At 36.8% G+C, this 17,478-nt stretch overlaps 2 protein-coding genes across 5 annotated transcripts in view; one reads left to right on the top strand and one right to left on the bottom strand.

Moving 5' to 3' along the window:
* LOC135198713 (carbohydrate sulfotransferase 11-like) overlaps window positions 1-4,483 on the top strand; it is a 71,627-nt gene extending 67,144 nt beyond the window's left edge. For all 3 annotated transcript variants that reach the window (XM_064226567.1, XM_064226568.1, XM_064226566.1), the window contains exons 5-7: window positions 2,537-2,707; window positions 3,189-3,394; window positions 3,660-4,483. In XM_064226567.1, coding sequence (XP_064082637.1) covers window positions 2,537-2,707; window positions 3,189-3,394; window positions 3,660-3,894 — 612 coding nt within the window. In that variant the 3' untranslated portion in view covers window positions 3,895-4,483. The remainder of the gene's footprint in view (window positions 1-2,536; window positions 2,708-3,188; window positions 3,395-3,659) is intronic.
* A 1,031-nt stretch (window positions 4,484-5,514) lies between these two features.
* On the bottom strand, window positions 5,515-17,318 carry LOC135198712 (TWiK family of potassium channels protein 7-like). 2 transcript variants are annotated; one of them, XM_064226563.1, is made up of 10 exons: window positions 17,205-17,289; window positions 16,034-16,084; window positions 13,227-13,370; window positions 12,408-12,568; window positions 11,522-11,672; window positions 10,102-10,240; window positions 9,269-9,398; window positions 8,424-8,658; window positions 7,130-7,251; window positions 5,515-5,914 (listed from the first exon to the last, which is right to left on the bottom strand). In XM_064226563.1, the coding sequence occupies exons 2-10, from the start codon at window positions 16,044-16,046 to the stop codon at window positions 5,762-5,764; spliced, it is 1,248 nt and encodes a 415-aa protein (XP_064082633.1). In that variant the 5' UTR covers window positions 16,047-16,084; window positions 17,205-17,289; the 3' UTR covers window positions 5,515-5,761. The 2 variants fall into 2 exon arrangements, with proteins under 2 accessions (XP_064082633.1, XP_064082634.1); XM_064226564.1 differs by lacking the exon at window positions 16,034-16,084 and having other exon boundaries at window positions 17,205-17,318.
* Between the last annotated feature and the right edge of the window lie 160 nt (window positions 17,319-17,478).

Raw genomic sequence — 17,478 nt, 5'->3', positions numbered from 1 at the left:
CTTAGAGTTTATTTAGTGTTAAATAGTGTTTTTTGTGGAATCTGAACAAACATTGTTTCGTAACGGCGCCTGGGTTTGGTAAAGTGAAACAAGCCTGCAGCAAAAAAAGAAGTTGGTATACCAAAATGGTAAAGTGTGTTGTGTTATATTTTTATTAGTTGCAACTAATAACTGATAGGAACGGTGGTTTGGTAAAAACTAATAGTTACAATGTTCTGAGTGAAAAGATTTACACTTTTACACATTGCAAAATTTTGTGTTTTGTGTTTGTTTCATTTTTGTGCATTTGTTCATTTTCTTATTGAAGTGTGCCTTTTTATTTTATATTTTCATTTGCATTCACAATTTAATTGACTTAGTTATTTTCATTGCTTAATCATTGCACATTTAATTAAATTTAACACTTGTGAATTAATTTGCATTTACTTAGAATTCTTTTCAAATTTTATTATTGTTTAGCACGTGTGAATTTATTTCAAATTTTCAATTATTACCTAACACTTTTGAATTTTGATTGAATTAATTTTCTTGAATTTTGTGGTAAATTAATTTTTATTTAATTTTACTTAATTTGATTCAAAAATTAATTAAACTTTACTTTGTTTTCAAGTAACAGTAATTTTCCCTGATATTGTGAATTTCACTTATAAATTTTGAGCTTAATAATAAATTTTTGTATTTAAAATTTTTATAAGTGTTTTCTTTATCTTACACCAGTATATTTGCATTTAATTATGATTATACTTATGTTAGGTAGAAACATAGAGTGGTGATTGATCTGTTTTCCTTCAAGTAACTTGAAGTGACTTAGAACCAGGGAAGTACTTAGACTTCTGAAATCAGGGAAATACTTAGACTTTTAAAGTTGTTGATGGAGTGATGCCCTTTGATTAATCTAATTACTAACAAGATTACCTCACACCTGTTTTGATGAACTTAGTCTGATTTTCTGCAATACTGGTAAGTTGTTAAGGGATTACTGTTGCCTTTAGAGTATTCAGTCGTTTAATACCTGTGATGAGGGTTCAGGTGTCTGGCTTTTGCCAATGAATGGCAAGTGTAGTAACCAGATACTTGGCACTTCGTCACAATATATATATCTATATATATACATACATACATACAAAGCATATATACACGTATCACATATCTACTTATGCGCACAAACAAAACTGGTTTAGTGTGATGGAACTGGTATTGCAAGCTGTAGAGGTGTGGACGGGTACGAGCCTGCCAGGGTTTACAAACAACCGGCCCAAAGTCATGGGGTTGCTATTCCACTTCATTTGCGAAAAAAAAAAAAAAAGATTGTTAGATACAATGGCCACGATCACCACTTAAAATAATGAAGCATACGTACCACATAATATGAAACACTCATAAGAGCACGTATTTAATCCGTACTCTTTCGTGTCCTTGAAAAATACAGCCAGAAGATCATTTCCAGGCTTGTCTAAAATATTCCTCAATTCCTGTTGTTAGACCGACCTTGTTCGTAAACAAAAATTGAGGCTTGTATTCATTTCTTCTTTGTAGAAGTCGATTCAGTGCTTAATCTGTAAGATACTGAAGTATATTTTACCTACACCTATACACATTATATATATATATATATATATATATATATATATATATATATATATATATATATGTGTGTGTGTGTGTGTGTGTGTGTGTATAGTGGTCCTTGAAATATAAGGACTTAGTGATAAGTTACTCGGGACAGACAGGTGAAACGTGTTTCTATACATGATGTCAATATTTTACGTCGATTTACAAATGTGATTTTGCACTAATAGTAGGATGTATGAAAGGAGCTTTTTAGATAGGTCACAGTAGGCCGAGACCGTTCGCTATTGAAAATGCCCCTAGTGAGAGAGGAGAGAGAGGAGAGAGAGAGAGAGAGAGAGACGAGAGCGAGAGGAGAGGAAAGCTTGAAGAGAGAGAGAGAGAGAGAGAGAGAGAATTGGGTATGTGATTATGTGCTCAGGAGGCGAGTTGGAAGTACGACGTTTCAAACCCACGGATTTAGAATATATATTCTTTACGATGTAACTTTCCAAATTCAACTTTTTACAAACAAGAACCGGCTCTCTGAATCTCCCTTTGTAAGACATTACGACATCGTAGAAGGTTGAATTCTGGAGTAATCATTGATCTACTGAACTGTACTGAAATACCTACTTTGCATGTCCACTCGAAAATTTGTCGTTACAAGTAGGGGATGTTATTCCCTTTTAGTTTGTCAGTGTTTTGAAAACCAGGATGCTCTGTCTGATGGTATTACCCCAGATAGTAATGTTACTGATGCTTGTTGACTGAGTTGGCCCAGTGTCAGCGCCCACTTTCATTCCTCTAGCACTCCCTACAGACCGTGACTTTAAAGATAAAAAGTTAGAGTTGTGAACGAAATGCTTAGTACCACTCTATCCTTCCTTCTACCACTTCCCCAAATCCCCCCAGTCTTCCCTGTTCGTACAGGACGGCATGTTTTTTTTTTTACATTTTATTTGTATTTTTCGTCCTTTCTTTTCAGCTGACGCGCAGTATGACGCGGTTCATGGTCGTGCGCCATCCTTTCGAGCGGCTCCTCTCCTGTTACAGGGATAAGTTCGAACAAGCCAAGAAGGCTTTCTATTATACGCGCTACGGCGACAAGATGGTCCGTAACTACAGGAAGTTCCCGCCGCACATCACTTCCTCCCAGGTAAAAAGTTTATCATCTTTTATTTGCTTATTTTTAGTCAAAAGTGATATAGAAAGGACACAAGATAGAAACTGCTAGAAAACGCTCATTTAGAACCTGTTTGGGGGTTCAGATGAGAAGAAGATTTATATAATTATGCTTTTTGTTTTTAGTTAGCTAGGCTAATCATTTTGTCAGGATTATATCCTCGCGTTTGAGATGTTCTTCCTTTCTTTGATGCATGTTTGTTATTTGACTCGTATGAGATGAATTTATCGATTGGTTAATCCTTTATCTGAACATGTTTGTTAATTTACCAGAAATTTATGAAAATGTATGAGACTTGAGTCCTTTTCCTGTGATGCATATTTATTTACCAACTGTTCCTGCGCCTATTTGAGGCAGTATTACCTTTTTTTGTGAAACAGTCCCGTTAATATCCGTCATTTCCTAAAGGTGTAACTATCTTCTCCAAAATGTAACCAGAAGCTTTCGTCCACAGCTTGGCATGTTGCAAGAGCAAGTGCGCGCCAAGGTTCTTGCAGGAGTACCCGTCCACTTGCCCGGGAATCCTTTCGCTGAACCACTGGGTCCCATGTTCAGCGAATTCGTGCAGTACGTGTTACATGCAAAGCACGACGACGAGCACTGGCGTACGTACTTCGATCACTGCACGCCGTGCCACATGTCCTACCAGTTCGTACTGAGGTAAGGAAGGTGTCACTCGGTCGCTCGCACAGTTGGGTTAGGCTTAGGGGGAGGGGAGGTGGTGGGGGTGGTTTGACTACTGTTTACTTGTACTGTATGTTAGTCCACTGAGATTCCTATTAAAAAACTAGACCTACTTGTAAGTTTTTAACACCCAACCCTCTATCTCTTCGCAGTGGTTTGACTGCTGCTTACTTGTTCTGTATATTAGTCGACTGTGATTCCTAGACCTACCTGTAACACCCAGCCCTCTATCTCTTTGCAGATTCGAGGACATCAACCGAGAAGGGAAGGAATTCATCGAGTATCTCAACCGCACATCCCAGGTCGAAATGCGATGGGAGAACCCTACCCAAGGAGGCTCGACGAATGACGTCATTTGTTCCTACTACGGCGAACTCTCGAGAAAAACGATACAAGAGTTAGTCAAGAAATACGAAAAAGACTTCAATCTTTTCGAATACAAACCGGACAAGTACCTGGAATGTGCGAGTGACTGACTGAACTGCACTGGAACTAGATTACCAAAGTCGCTTAAGACTGATACATACCGTGGTGCTGTCGTTTATATACTCCTGAAGAGGGATATTGTGATATTAAAAAGCTCCCGTTTTTAGAAGTTGTACCAAGAAAAGTTAACTTGAACGAATACCGTCCTGCGTAGCTGACGCAATATGAACTAGGCGAAATATACTAATAATTTAAGCTAAACTTCCTAAGTGCTCAGTTATGACAGCTGGTTCTAGGGCTCAGCTGTTTCCGTTTAATAATCGTCATGTTTTAGATGACTGCGATGTCCCGGATGAACGCTGACAGTATGCTCACAAGTCGATGCCATTGACACTCTCCTTCATAGACAAGAACCCAATTCATCCTGTACGCGTATCCCTTTTTCTCCCTCTAAATGTGTGTGTATTATATATTATATATATATATATATATATATATATATATATATATATTGTGTATCCATGTATGTATACATGAATGTGTTCTACCCAGAAGAAACCTGTAATATTTCCTAATAGATTATTTTTTCAACTTGGTTAATGGCATTGATAAGACGAGGCCAGTAGGCTATATATATATATATATATATATATATATATATATATATAATATATATATATATATATATATAATTATATATATATATATATATATATATATATATATATATATATATATATATATATATATATGAATGGCGTGTGGATTGTTTAGCTTATCGGCCTTTTGTTATTTTCTTATCAAAGTAATAAAATCTTTGGATACTGAAATGTTTATTTTTATGTTATTACGACATTCCTGATACGCAGGAGTTAAGGGCACCTACAAAGAAACGTGTATATAACTTGTATTTTTCTTTATTTGTTTGCATTTTCACAACAGATATCTCGGACAAATTTGCCAACATTGAATTTAATGTTATATTATTACCAGGCCATAGATATATTTATTTATTAGACCTACCTGTAGTAGAATTTGAAACTTCAATACTTAGAGTAGTTACGTTTAGAAATAAGGAAAAATGACGTTACTTTTAGAACATTTTAATTTTGTTGAAACTCAAAGGGTTTACATAATGTATGACTTTAACGCCATATAGTCCGTCTAGTGTAAAATATGAAAATGTGTCAATAAGGTTCCTAAGAAATAACTTTTCATCTGAAATTTTTGCGATCATATAGTCTAAAGATCGCACAGTAATATATTCCTTGTAGAATTTAGCTGCATTTGCATAATATATAAAACCGAAATAATAATTCTATAAACAGACATTACAGATACTGTTGCCAGTGTTTCAAAAATTGTGGATAAGGATTATCTGTTATTTTAGTGCTGGTATCAACACAAACAATGAATTACAAAGTCACTCTTTTGATAATATTTTCAGGCATTTCTCTTTATATATAGGCCTGAATTTGTATCACATTGAGTATTCCAAACTTATATAATCTTCACATTAATTCATCTCTATTACTTTAAACTTGGTACGGTGCAGATGCTCTTCAAACATTCGCTGTCTTACGACCTTCTTGGTGGCTTTGTTAATTCCACCTTTTGAGTTGTTAACTTTCTTGAAAGTGGCTGACTTTGTTATAAAGGTGAAGGGAGCATTATTCGCACTAACTCTCTCTCTCTCTCTCTCTCTCTCTCTCTCTCTCTCTCTCTCTCTCTCTCTCTCTCTCAAGACAGTGTGAGAAAGAAATTTCACAAAATCTAATCACTCTTTGTAAGATTAACATTCTAAAATCCCGAGTTCCAACAATTCTACTCTAAAAACGTGCTGTAACACACTGGGATACATCAAGACAACAAGCCAACGAAGGGAGAAAGAAACAGAAATAATCCTTGAGCCAGTTTTTAGAAGTCGTCGAACTCCTCCGGATGGAGTTTAACGTTCGGTGGCGTCTTGGACGTGGATTCGCCTTCCTCTGCAGCAACGAGACACAATTTCTTGTTGCCGTCCCTGTCTGGGTGGGTCTCCATGACAGTGCCCCGTTTGCTTTTCTTGTACTGGAGAGAGAGAGAGAAAAAAAAACAATTTATTGTGCAAAAAAAGGCTTACAAAGCACAGCACAACAGGCAACCCGGACGCGGTATGCGTATAGGGGAAAACCCTCTTGGATGAATGACATTGGCTGTGCTATTATACATACCCTTTCCACCCTATTGATTACTAGGCAAACGTCATTCATCAGGGCTGATATGGTACTCAGGTAGTATTACAAAATTTAAATGCTTACAGATAACTATATCGGGAAATTACAATATGTTAAGTAGAAATTACCCGTTAAGTTATTGGCACTGTATAATTTGTCTCAAGTATTATAGAATATGAAACTTTTATATATGCTGTTCAATAAAAACTTATTTGGATGTCTGCTATACAAGATATACATTTTTTCAGGTTTCTGTTGAGATACGCAATTGCTACGGAGTAACATGTAGTATACTTTAGAGTAAATAATGGGAAAAAACACATCGGTCTAAGTTATGAAGGTTTGGGAACGGTGCTATCTCTGCTTTGAATTTCACGTGTTAATGTTTTTATACGTCTCTTTAGAACTTCCATCTAACAGTTAATACTGCAATGTTGTCATTAGGTAAATGGAAAATTTTTATTTGTAAATATCGAAAGAATGCTGTTAACCTTTACATGTCACCTGAAGGTTAAACAGGATAGCATGACATCGTTGTGAAATCAAAAGGATACTCAATCACCTCCTATCTACGCTGACCCGTTCTTTTTCATATAAGAGGATACTATTTGAAGAAGCTTAACCTACTATGGTAGAGTCACATCAACTGTGCATCTGATGTTTAGTCCAGTCCCTTTTACGACGCTCCTGATTGGCTGTTGATAAGCCAGTTATAGGACTGGAAACTCTCAGTCTCTCGAGAGAGTTCACATAGGCAGGATGTACTATGTTCCATTCTCCTAAAGAATACTTTTGAAAGATGTATCCCTCAGGAGAAGTGGAACATACATCCTGCCTATATGAACTCTCTCTCTCGAGAGAGAGAGTTTCCAGCCCTGTGATTGGCTTACCAACAGCCAATGAAGCGTTGTAAGGGACTCGCCTGGACATCAGATGCACGGTTGATGTGAATCTACTATAGGCGAGTTGATGATAATAAAATGACACGCTACTTAGGAGGCTATGCTGTCAGGGATGAAATGACAAGACAAAACATCTCCACAATGACTGAAACAGCCATAACTTTTACCTTGTACTTGGTCTGCGGGTCAATTTCCTCCTCGATGATGCCGACTTCCATGGCAAACCACCGCGCTTTGACCACCAGCTGCTCTTGCATGAGGTTGATGCACATAGACAGTACAGACATACCTACGGATGGAAGTCATGTTTCTCAGTGAAGATTTGCAGGCATTAAGTGTCATTGGTGTCTTTTTCATTGTCTAGTTTACTCTGATTCCAGATGTTCTCTGAGTGATGATAATCTATTGTTACTAAATACGTGAGAAATTGTTTTCCTGCACTGGACTGAATGTCTACTACTATATGACGTACTGTAAGTTTGCTGGGAGGTAAGCCTTATCCTATTACTTAAGCTAGTATCACACTAGTCATTTCTAGCTCGCGGTTTTGGCCAGCATCCAGCCGATGCTCGTGAGCAAAAGTGTTGTATCATCACACTAGGAATTCGTGGTTTCGAAGACCAGTAGGAAAAAGTAAACAAAACTGATCAGCTGATATCATGGCGCCCAGAAATTGTCGGACTGTCGCAAGATGTGCTGCAGTGGTGTATATCTCGGAACTTACGTGAATGTAAGAGTAACAAAAAAACGTTAGTGAGTTCGAGAGTGGCTCAGGAGAAGTGCTGTTCGTGCTGGCTGCTTCCCGTTCTGTCAGGAAGCTAAAATCTTGAGCTAAAAGCTCCCAGTTTTCCATTCTTGGCAGCAACTGCTCGCTGCTCGAGAAAAAAATGCCAAGTGCAAGGCCGGCTTTAGTCGTACCTTGAGTCGTTCAAACGGCCATTCAGCGTCGAACGAGTGACTATACTCTGTTTTTCCATCTGTCCACCCCCCGCCTGTGGTGTTTGCGTATGGTAACACTGCGTCGCGGGCTTTAGATAGTTACAATCAGCTTACATTCTACAATAATAACAATATCCTATTTCGAATACCTATTAACGGCGTAATTCGCATACAGTAAATCATTAAATCACTTTTCAGTTGCAAATGTACACCCAGATATCCTTTTATTTACCTAAAACTTACACATAGCATAATTACCTAAATCCCGGGCCGCAGTGTTACCATACGAAAACACCACAGGCGGGTGGACAGATGGAAAAAAACAGAGTATATAGTTAAGTCGAATTTTTTTGTGCCAAAGGAAAGCTGCTGTTTTGTAATCAGAATCAATATTACGTTCTTAATCTAAGTGCCTTGTGTCACTGGACTCAACAAACTGGAAAGCTGGTATTTACTAATGTTGCCTGTCTATGAGAACATAATTTGACTGGACCGGTCTATGCGAACACTGCAAAACCTTACCAAAGAAACAGAAGACCACCGTCGCCAACATCTTCAGAGTTGCCTTGAGTGCGTCCGTATCGTCCGAGAAGGAATTGCCAGGGACGTAATCTCCGAAGCCGATGGTGGAGAGTGTGATGAACGTGAAGTAGATGGCTGTAATGAGGTCCCATGATTCCCACCATCCGAAGAGGAACCCACCCATCACGAGGTAACCCGACACCAAGCACAGGTTGACGATAATGGGTACATCCACCTGATGAAGTGGTATGGTTTATAAAGGTGCTACGATACTATTACTGTAAAAAAAATCGATGGTTTAAGAGATGGCGCAATTTCGTTATTCAGTTGCTATGAGCGCAATTTTGAACTAGACTGTACCTTCGTTCTCCTTGCTGAGGATAAGGCAAAGGGGATAAGGGCCCAGAGAAGAAGCCAATGCTAAACGTGGAGTGATTCCACGTAGACAGTTTTGTGCCGGGGAAGAGAATTTACATCTTTGGTATATTATTATTATTATGTCCCTGCCTACTAGTTTGAAATCGTCCTCTATTGTCTGAATTCCGAGACGTCCCAGGATTGTATAAATATATTTTACCAAACGCTTTTGTTCATCTCCATACTTATTATCGTTATTTTTTGCATGTAGGTCCCTACATTAATTGACAGCTAATGTTTGAGATCTATGTATGAAGTAGTGTACTATGTACGTCACAGCTGCCAAACCATACCTTTAGCTATACGCAAGGCGGTTTTGTCACTGTCTGAAACCAACCAAAATAGCTAAAGGAAATTAGTATTATTAATACTATAAGAATTATTTTTACATTGTAATTTAACTCTCTCTCTCTGACTGCGTATGTTACCGTCTGAGTGGGCATGTAGCTTTCGTTTCCAACTGCATCTTTCCATAATTCCCTGCTGGCGGGCGGCTTCTCCTTCTTCTTCTTCTCGGAAACACGGCGACGCCAGCGACACCAACGGCAGCACAAACGGCTGTAGTATACAAATAAAAAAAAAATGAAAGGACCCCCGTATATAGGGTTAACAACCCAGTGGACTAGCTGCGGCCACCTTAACCGTTGTCGGACCTACCTTCAGAAAACGTACTTTAACACGTCCTGACACCGGAGATGGGCACCAGTCGCGAGTCTCATGTCTCAAGGTGTTGCTCCCACGACCTATGACTAGTGACTGGTGCCCATCTCCGGCGTTAGGACGTGTTAAAGTACTACTTTTTATGAAGGTGGGTCCAAACACGGTTAAGGTGGCCGTAGCTAGTCCACTCGGTTGTTTACCATGGAGTCGCGGGTCACGTTCAGGGCCACCTGGCTGTTTTCGCTCCATAAGAAAATAAAAGGCCCGGATTTGAATTGCCCATGTAATTGTTAATATATGGAAGTTAGTAAATGTTTATATAATGTTATGTACAATATGCTGCTTAGTTATAATTTTATTTTTTTATGATCGACAAGTGTTTTTAACATACTACCATATAGATTTATTTATATTTTTATAAAACAAAAGATATGGGTCTCATGCTAACTTCCCGATATTAACGATTTTCTGGCCGTATTTTCCTCTGTTCCTCAGGTGTATTATATACATATAGTGTATATATATATATATATATATATATATATATATATATATATATACATATATACAACATAATATATATATTATGTATAACTCTTACCTGTAAGTGTACTTGAAGGCGTCAGCCAGAAAGTCACCAATATTGGCCAAGAATACAAGATGAAGGGGGATTCCAATAACGTTGTACATGATGGTGAACAAACGGCCACTGATGGTTTTTGGAGCAATATGCCCGTACCCTGAAAGAGGTGAGGTGTTCACCAGCAAGCAAAAATTCTTAGTGTACTGACATTTCTATATCTCTCAGCAAGTGGATATATACAATGCGAAAACAGTCGTATTTCGTTATGAGTTAAATAAAGGGACAATTTCAGTATCCTTTGTAGACCTACGTTTACATATTTAGTATGAGCCTACCTATGCATTCTTCTTTATTCCCACGAATCTCATGAGTTTTTTCTTGTAAATTAAGTGATAATTTACCATCTTTAAAGGAAAAATGCTTAGTGGAATTGCCATTTACTCCTCTTTTCAGTTTTTTAAATGGTAAAGCCAGTTTTAGCTGGTGTTTTCTACCCCCGCACTGTCTTTATGTCAGACAATAAAACTCACATAAAGCATGACAATATTAGGTTGGGTTTCTTATACAGTCTTTTTATCATTAGCCCTACATTTCCTATACGTCAGTAAATAATTAAGCAGCGAGTTAGCAACCGCATCCTATGAATCAATGCATTGAGTCTTGCACCAGGCCTTGGATGGTTGGCAAGAGGGACAGTCCATCCCAACGATATCCTATAAGCTAACAGAAGTGAGCAAGAGATTTGATTAAAAAGAAAATATCTGACCTATTGACCTCCGTAGGGGGGATAGTACCATGCATCTCATGCGTGCACTAGGTAGGCATGAGTTAAAGTTCTTTGCAGTGCCCCTTCAGCCCCTAGCTGCAATCCCTTTAATTCCTTTTTACTCTACCTTATATGGCCCCCATACACTGAACGGCTGTCTGTATCGTTTGCAAAAGCACTATGTATGGGCTTGTCTGAATGCAAAAGTGGGCGGAGCTTCGTGCCTGAACGATCTCAGCGGGAATCTGTCACGACCAGGTTGCTGGGTTGCGACTTTGTCATAGGGTTTGTCTGCCGATATAACGCTATCGCGCACGTCTCTTCTAGAGATGATGCCATGTCTTCTCGAGACAAAATCTTTGTTCAGACAGAAATCGGTGCGGAGATCATTCATACTGTCGAATAGTGTGTGTGTGTGTGTGTGTGGCTCGATAACGACAATCGTTCAGACAATCACTCAGTGTATGGGGGCCTTTTGAGTTCACATTCTCTTTCTTCCACCTTGCTTTCAACCCTTTCCTAGCAATTGATTTAGAGTGGAACTGCGAGGTTCCCCTCCTGTCACACCATTAAAACCCCCTTTACTGTCAATTTCCCTTTCAGCTCTCAATGACCTCATGGGTCCCAGTGCTTAGCCTTTGGCTTAAATTCCATAATCTATTCTATTCTGACCTATAGTTCCGATGCTGGTCACTGTGAAGAGGAGCGACTTCGGGAAAGTCCAGTCTGGTTCCCAAGTGTTCATATGGCCGTCGTACTGGAGAGAGGAATCCGATGCCTTCGACACAATGAATTGTTTGAAGGTGTCCAGCCTCTCGTAGATCTGTAAATATGTAGTACATGTGTAAATATGAACATGTATACATAGGTATATGCACGTACCGGTGTATATGCATATGTACATATACATATATACACAACAAATATATATGTGTATATATGTATTTATTTATACACATAGGCTACATATATAAATAATATAAACGTATAAATAAATTATATATAATAGATATATTCATACATTATTTGTGTATATATGCATATATACACACAAACACTAAATGTTCTCCATTCTGGTTAGGAAACAAATATACTGTAAAAAGTATTTGCAAAGAGTTTGCAAACTTTGTTTCCAAACTGTTTCCTAGTGTGGACAGGCCTTTCAGAAATAAACAAATGCGCTTTGCGTTTTACTATCCAGATATTATTGCTAGTGACTAAAATGTCCAATGGGGTATGTAGGTAAGTACGAAATAGCATTTGAGTGAGGAAGTTTTGGGTAACTTAAAACTTCGCAAGTTTTTTTTTCCTGAACTTGTTGGTTGAGAGCTGTAGTAGCCCATATATCGTTCCCGTCAACATCATTCGTTTACCAGTCTTGATCGTTATTTAGTTATACACTGAACGAGGCGGATAAACACAAACACACCCTCCCGTCCCCACAAAAAAATAAATGACAAGGTAAATGCACAAATTATCACCAAAAACCTAGTGAACTAGGTTTTAATAATAACGATGGTAAATTATTATCATCAACAATACCCGCGAACTCACTCACCAACTTGTTGTACTCGGTCTTGGATTGCCGCTTCCCGTTGATGTACCACATCCACTTGATCATGTAATTGATAGCATCGCCGACATCCATCGTGATCCTTTGCTTCCGATCACGCCGCCGGTTCTCGGCGGGCGTTTCGATCTGGATGTAAATCCAGGCCCCTGGAGGATCGAGGGGAAAAAGATTAAAAAGGAGCTGTAATGAGGGGCGTGGATTCTCCCGCCAAATCGGCGGAGCAAGACGAACGTCATTCGTTATGAGAGCGCGGACTCCATGGTCTAGTTAACGGCCAGAAAAGAAGGCGAGAGAGAGAATGATAAGGATTATCCTGTCAAGTCGACAGAGCAAGAAAAGAAAACGAAAAGAGAGAGAGAAATGATATGGAATATCCTATCAAGTCGACGAAGCAAGACAAAATCTGGGATGAGAGCATAGATTCTAGAGAGAGGGGGAGAGAAATTACATGAAATCCAGTAGACACATAAACAGTAGACCTGTAGACGAGAGAAATAACAAGGAGTCCAGCAGACTGTAGAAAGACAGAGATGACAAGGAATACTAGACTGTAGACAGAGAGAGAGAAATAAGGAATCCAGTAGGCACTCACCTAAACAATAGGTAGACTGTAGACAGAGAGAGGAAAAAAAACAAGGAATCCAGTAGACTGTAGACAGACAGAGAGAGGGAGAGAGAATGACAAGGAATCCTAGACTGTAGACAGAGAGAGAGAGAGAGAAATAACAACGAATCCAATAGACACTCACCTAAACACAGGTAGACAGAGAGAGAGGGATAACAAGGAATCCAGTAGATACTCACCTAAACAAGCGTAAAAAGTGACCAGGATGAAGAGGCCTCCGTGCGAGAAGAGTACCTTGACGAATTTCTTGCATCCACTCTTCTTCTTGCCCTTCTCGTCATAATCACTGTTGAGGGACACCTCAGACATGACGCGTCTGATCTCTGTCGCGAAAGGTTGGGGGACGAGACAAAACGTTATTGAAAGGTGTTTATATATATATATATATATATATATATATATATATATATATATATATATATATATATGTATGTATATGTATGTATATATATACATATACATTAAGCTTTGGTGTTCCAACTTCACCGCTAAAATGTCATTGTTATTTTAACTTGATGGTTTTTATGCAATTATTGTGTAGATGTCTAGAAAGCATAATTTAGGATGGTAATGATTTTATTGTTTAATTATTTTTCGAACAATTCTCAAGCTGAGTCAGTGAAAATGGTCAGTGCTGCGTCATCTTGAATACTTCACATTAAAAAGTTGAAGTAGCTTATTTATTGTACAGAAACCACCATACTTACACAAAAGTCTTGATACCTTATCGACCATATTATTTTTTTTTATTAATTTAATGTCAGTGAATTATTCCTGCTGAATGAATGAAAATCAGTCAGTGAAAAGATAAAGTGTAATTTGTCATGAATCAAGATGAAACCATGGGAAATCCGTTTTAGAGGAAAAAAGTAATTAAAATAAAAAAAAGGCAAAAATTGTGCTACTCAGACTGTTGAGCCGTTTACGTTTTAAACTGATGACCGTTTTCTTTAAATAAACCTTTAGACTAGCACGTTCATATATAATGGAATTACTCTGAAAGTAAAATTGTAATTATCTATTTTTTACATTTTTATACCTCTCTCATTAATTATTACTGCAGTTGAATAAATGTGCGCATTTTTCTCACTATTCCCTTGTTTTATTCATGTTTATTCCGATTCATTCTGAATTTGAAACCAAAGCATTACATACTTTTACATTTTAATTTTTGTTTTTGTCTGGGCTTTGTAACAGCACACTATCAGATTTTTTTTCTCTTTATGGTAACTGATTTACTTTCCGACTATTTAAAAAAAAATGCCGTATCGCATTTGATGGGTTAATTAAACTGAGCCTTATTTTTTTCTACGTTTTTTTTCACTAATTTTATTTTTCGATTATGTCAGGAGTTTTATCATAGGCAACAGCGTTTTTTCGTGGCGTTTTATTCAGTACACTTATGATTAGTTTATTAGTGCCATATTTACATTTTTTTCTGTCTTTGGTGTAGCATATGTTGGCAATGTTTATTCAGTGTATATTAATATATTATAATATATATATATATATATAGTATATTTATTATTATATATATATTATTATATTATAATAATATATATGTTATATGTTTTATAATATACATATCTATATATAGAGTATAATAATTATATATATTGAGTATATTTATATTTATACTATATAATTTGATTATATTCATAATGTAATATTATGTGTATTAATATGTTTATCATATATATATATATATAATATATATATATATGTACGTGTGTAGGCAATTTATTCCAGTTCTGTTGATCGTATTTTGCCCTCTTTCAAATGCCTTCTATGAGTATTCTATACACTGGAGGCTTCATCTACAAGCATTAACATAATAAAAATAATGATAGTGTATAAGTAAATCAGTTCACACGAAGTCCTAGACCTTACAAGTACACCAGCTTGATTGAATAAACGTATAAACTAACTTGGTAGTTGGTACTACCTTGGCTTGTTATCTAAGCGTCACCAGCTCCGAGGTTCTAGTACTAAACGCGTATGGTAAATGTAAAGTAGACGGCCTTACGAAGATATCGTTTATTGATATAAAAATTAATTCGATCACACAATATAGAAATGGGCGCATGTCATACTTTGATCCCCGAGGAGCAAGTAGTACTAAACACGACGTCCCAAGGAGCTTCTGTCATATTTAATATAGTACTATGAAGAGCAAGCCAAAGTAGCATTAGTACCGCTAACTTTCTGGCCTCGAGCGAAGGTCGAGGTTGCCAATGGCAGCAAAATCAATCCCCAAATGACATCGCTTCGTTCTGTTGTAACCTACTTTTCTTTCACTTCCATTTACTTTCTTGAGATCTAGCCTGGGCTACTTAATGGCATTGGTAGGCTGCGTGTCCCTTTGATTTGTACTTTAAAAGTTATTAGCCTACTAAAAAAAGTACTCAGGAAATACAAGTTTGCACTTTAAAAAAAAATCGTACTCAAATGAAATCAGATGTGATGAACATATTTCTTAAATCATGAACTTTTTTTTATGAAGAATGTGGTATGTGTGTGGCGTTTGTAACTGAACTGGAAAAGTGCGGTTTGTGAGTGATAATGCATGCGCTTGTTTGTGCCGACGGAATATGAAATTCATTTGTCTTTGTCATTTAGACTTTATTAAAATAAGAAAAAAGGCTTTATTTAAAGGAGAAAAGCGTTGCTTTATGAATAATGATCTCGAAGGTTGAATTACATATATATGAGGACAAAAACGTTCTCTTTGTATAGAGTACTCTTATCTAAAAAGTATTCCTCAAAGTATGAAATATACTCGACTGAAAAAAAAAAAAAAAAAACTAATAGTGAACAGATCATTTACTAAAATTCAGTTCCCAATTTTTGTCCTCATATAATTTTTTAAAATTTTCTTTTTAAAAAGCAGAGATCTCAGATCTGCAGAGTTTAAGCGAAGGATAAACCACAAACCATTCAGCAAAAAGCAATAAAAATAAATGAATTATTGAAAATTGGATCTTACTCGGAGGCGCCATAGCGGCGGTTTTTGCGGCTCTCCTTCGCTAATAACGACCTGTAATATATTAACACAATCCAGAGTATTAAATGTTAGGTTATCATGCATTAGTTATGGCCTGTACATGACAGGAGCTTTTACGAAGACTATTTCGTTATTAGAATCATGATTTACATGGTATCTTATTTAATTATACAAGTGTATTTATTTATGAACAGAATTTCATTGTTACATCACAGAAAATTATGACAGAAAATTGATTAGTACTATATAAAATTATATATATATATATATATTATATATATATATATATATATATATATATATATATACACGAGTTACAGAGGAAGAAATATTGATATTGATATCAAGTAAGCCAATATTGAACAGCTGTCAAGTATATACGTATAGGCCTACACGGATCACAGCAAGTCAGTGAAGTCGACGACGCGAGAGACATTTACTTGTTAATTACAGCTAAGGCATGCGAGCACTGCCTGATTTTTTCAATGAGCTCTGATCTTCGCGTATTTCTATTTTAAAAATGTATACTTAAGGATAGCAAGCAATCAGTGAATATTTTATGGAAAACTTGGTTCTTCGGCAACAATGGGAATTTTCTGGAAACAATACATTGATTTCCCAGGCTGATGTAAACACATTACGTCTTGCTATCAACGACGGGCATTCATTTCGATAACTGATTTAGAAATACTGCTGTGGAATTCAAGAACAGCAGTTTCAGGCACCAAAATAACTATTTACGAACTTTTAACTTTATACTTAGGATAGATGAGGGGGTTTAGTTACGAGTCCCATTGGACCTCACATGAAATATGTATTATATATATATATATATATATATATATATATATATATATATATATATATATACATCTATATATATACATATATATATACTACAACATATATATATATATATATATTTATGAGACGAGGTTTCATATGTAATTCCCGAGTTTTAGTAAACGGTCCAACTTTACATCAATTGGAATCTGGACAAAGCGAAGAATTCAGAACCGGAGCTAAAGTGATCAATAATAATCGGTGATAAATGTCCGTAGATTTTATTTAATTAACCGCATTACTAGTACCGATATTCAGTTAAATGAAATAATGCCGAAAACACTTTCTGAAAGACAAACAACCTCCATACCTTAGAAATGAGACGACCAGGGTACAGAAAGCACACTTACACCTTTCAAGAAAAATCTAAGACTGCCCATATCTTCCGTGACTGTTGCAGACTTCTGTGTACATCTCTCTATGACGACAAGGTTTCGTACCGTGATTTCATTACTCGCTTTGTATGACGACTAGATAAATTATATGACTTCAGTTGAATCTTATCATATTTCGGCAATGAAATAGAATAGCTTCCACGATGATGAAAGTTCTTTAATATCACGACGACTCGGTGGCGAAAAACA

This window comes from Macrobrachium nipponense, chromosome 22 (genome assembly GCF_015104395.2).
Source record: "Macrobrachium nipponense isolate FS-2020 chromosome 22, ASM1510439v2, whole genome shotgun sequence".
NCBI lineage: Eukaryota > Metazoa > Arthropoda > Malacostraca > Decapoda > Palaemonidae > Macrobrachium > Macrobrachium nipponense.
The sequence above is the reverse complement of the archived record's forward strand: the minus strand, read 5'-3'. Positions and strand labels throughout refer to the sequence as shown.

Bases quoted from the DNA above. Each gene is read 5' to 3' on its own strand.
- LOC135198712 (XM_064226563.1), bottom strand. The intron at 10,241-11,521 runs GTCAGAATAGAA...CACCTCTTTCAG, and splicing joins GACCAGCATCGGAACTATAG to GGTACGGGCATATTGCTCCA. The intron at 7,252-8,423 runs GTAAGGTTTTGC...TTCCATCCGTAG, and splicing joins GGTGGTCTTCTGTTTCTTTG to GTATGTCTGTACTGTCTATG.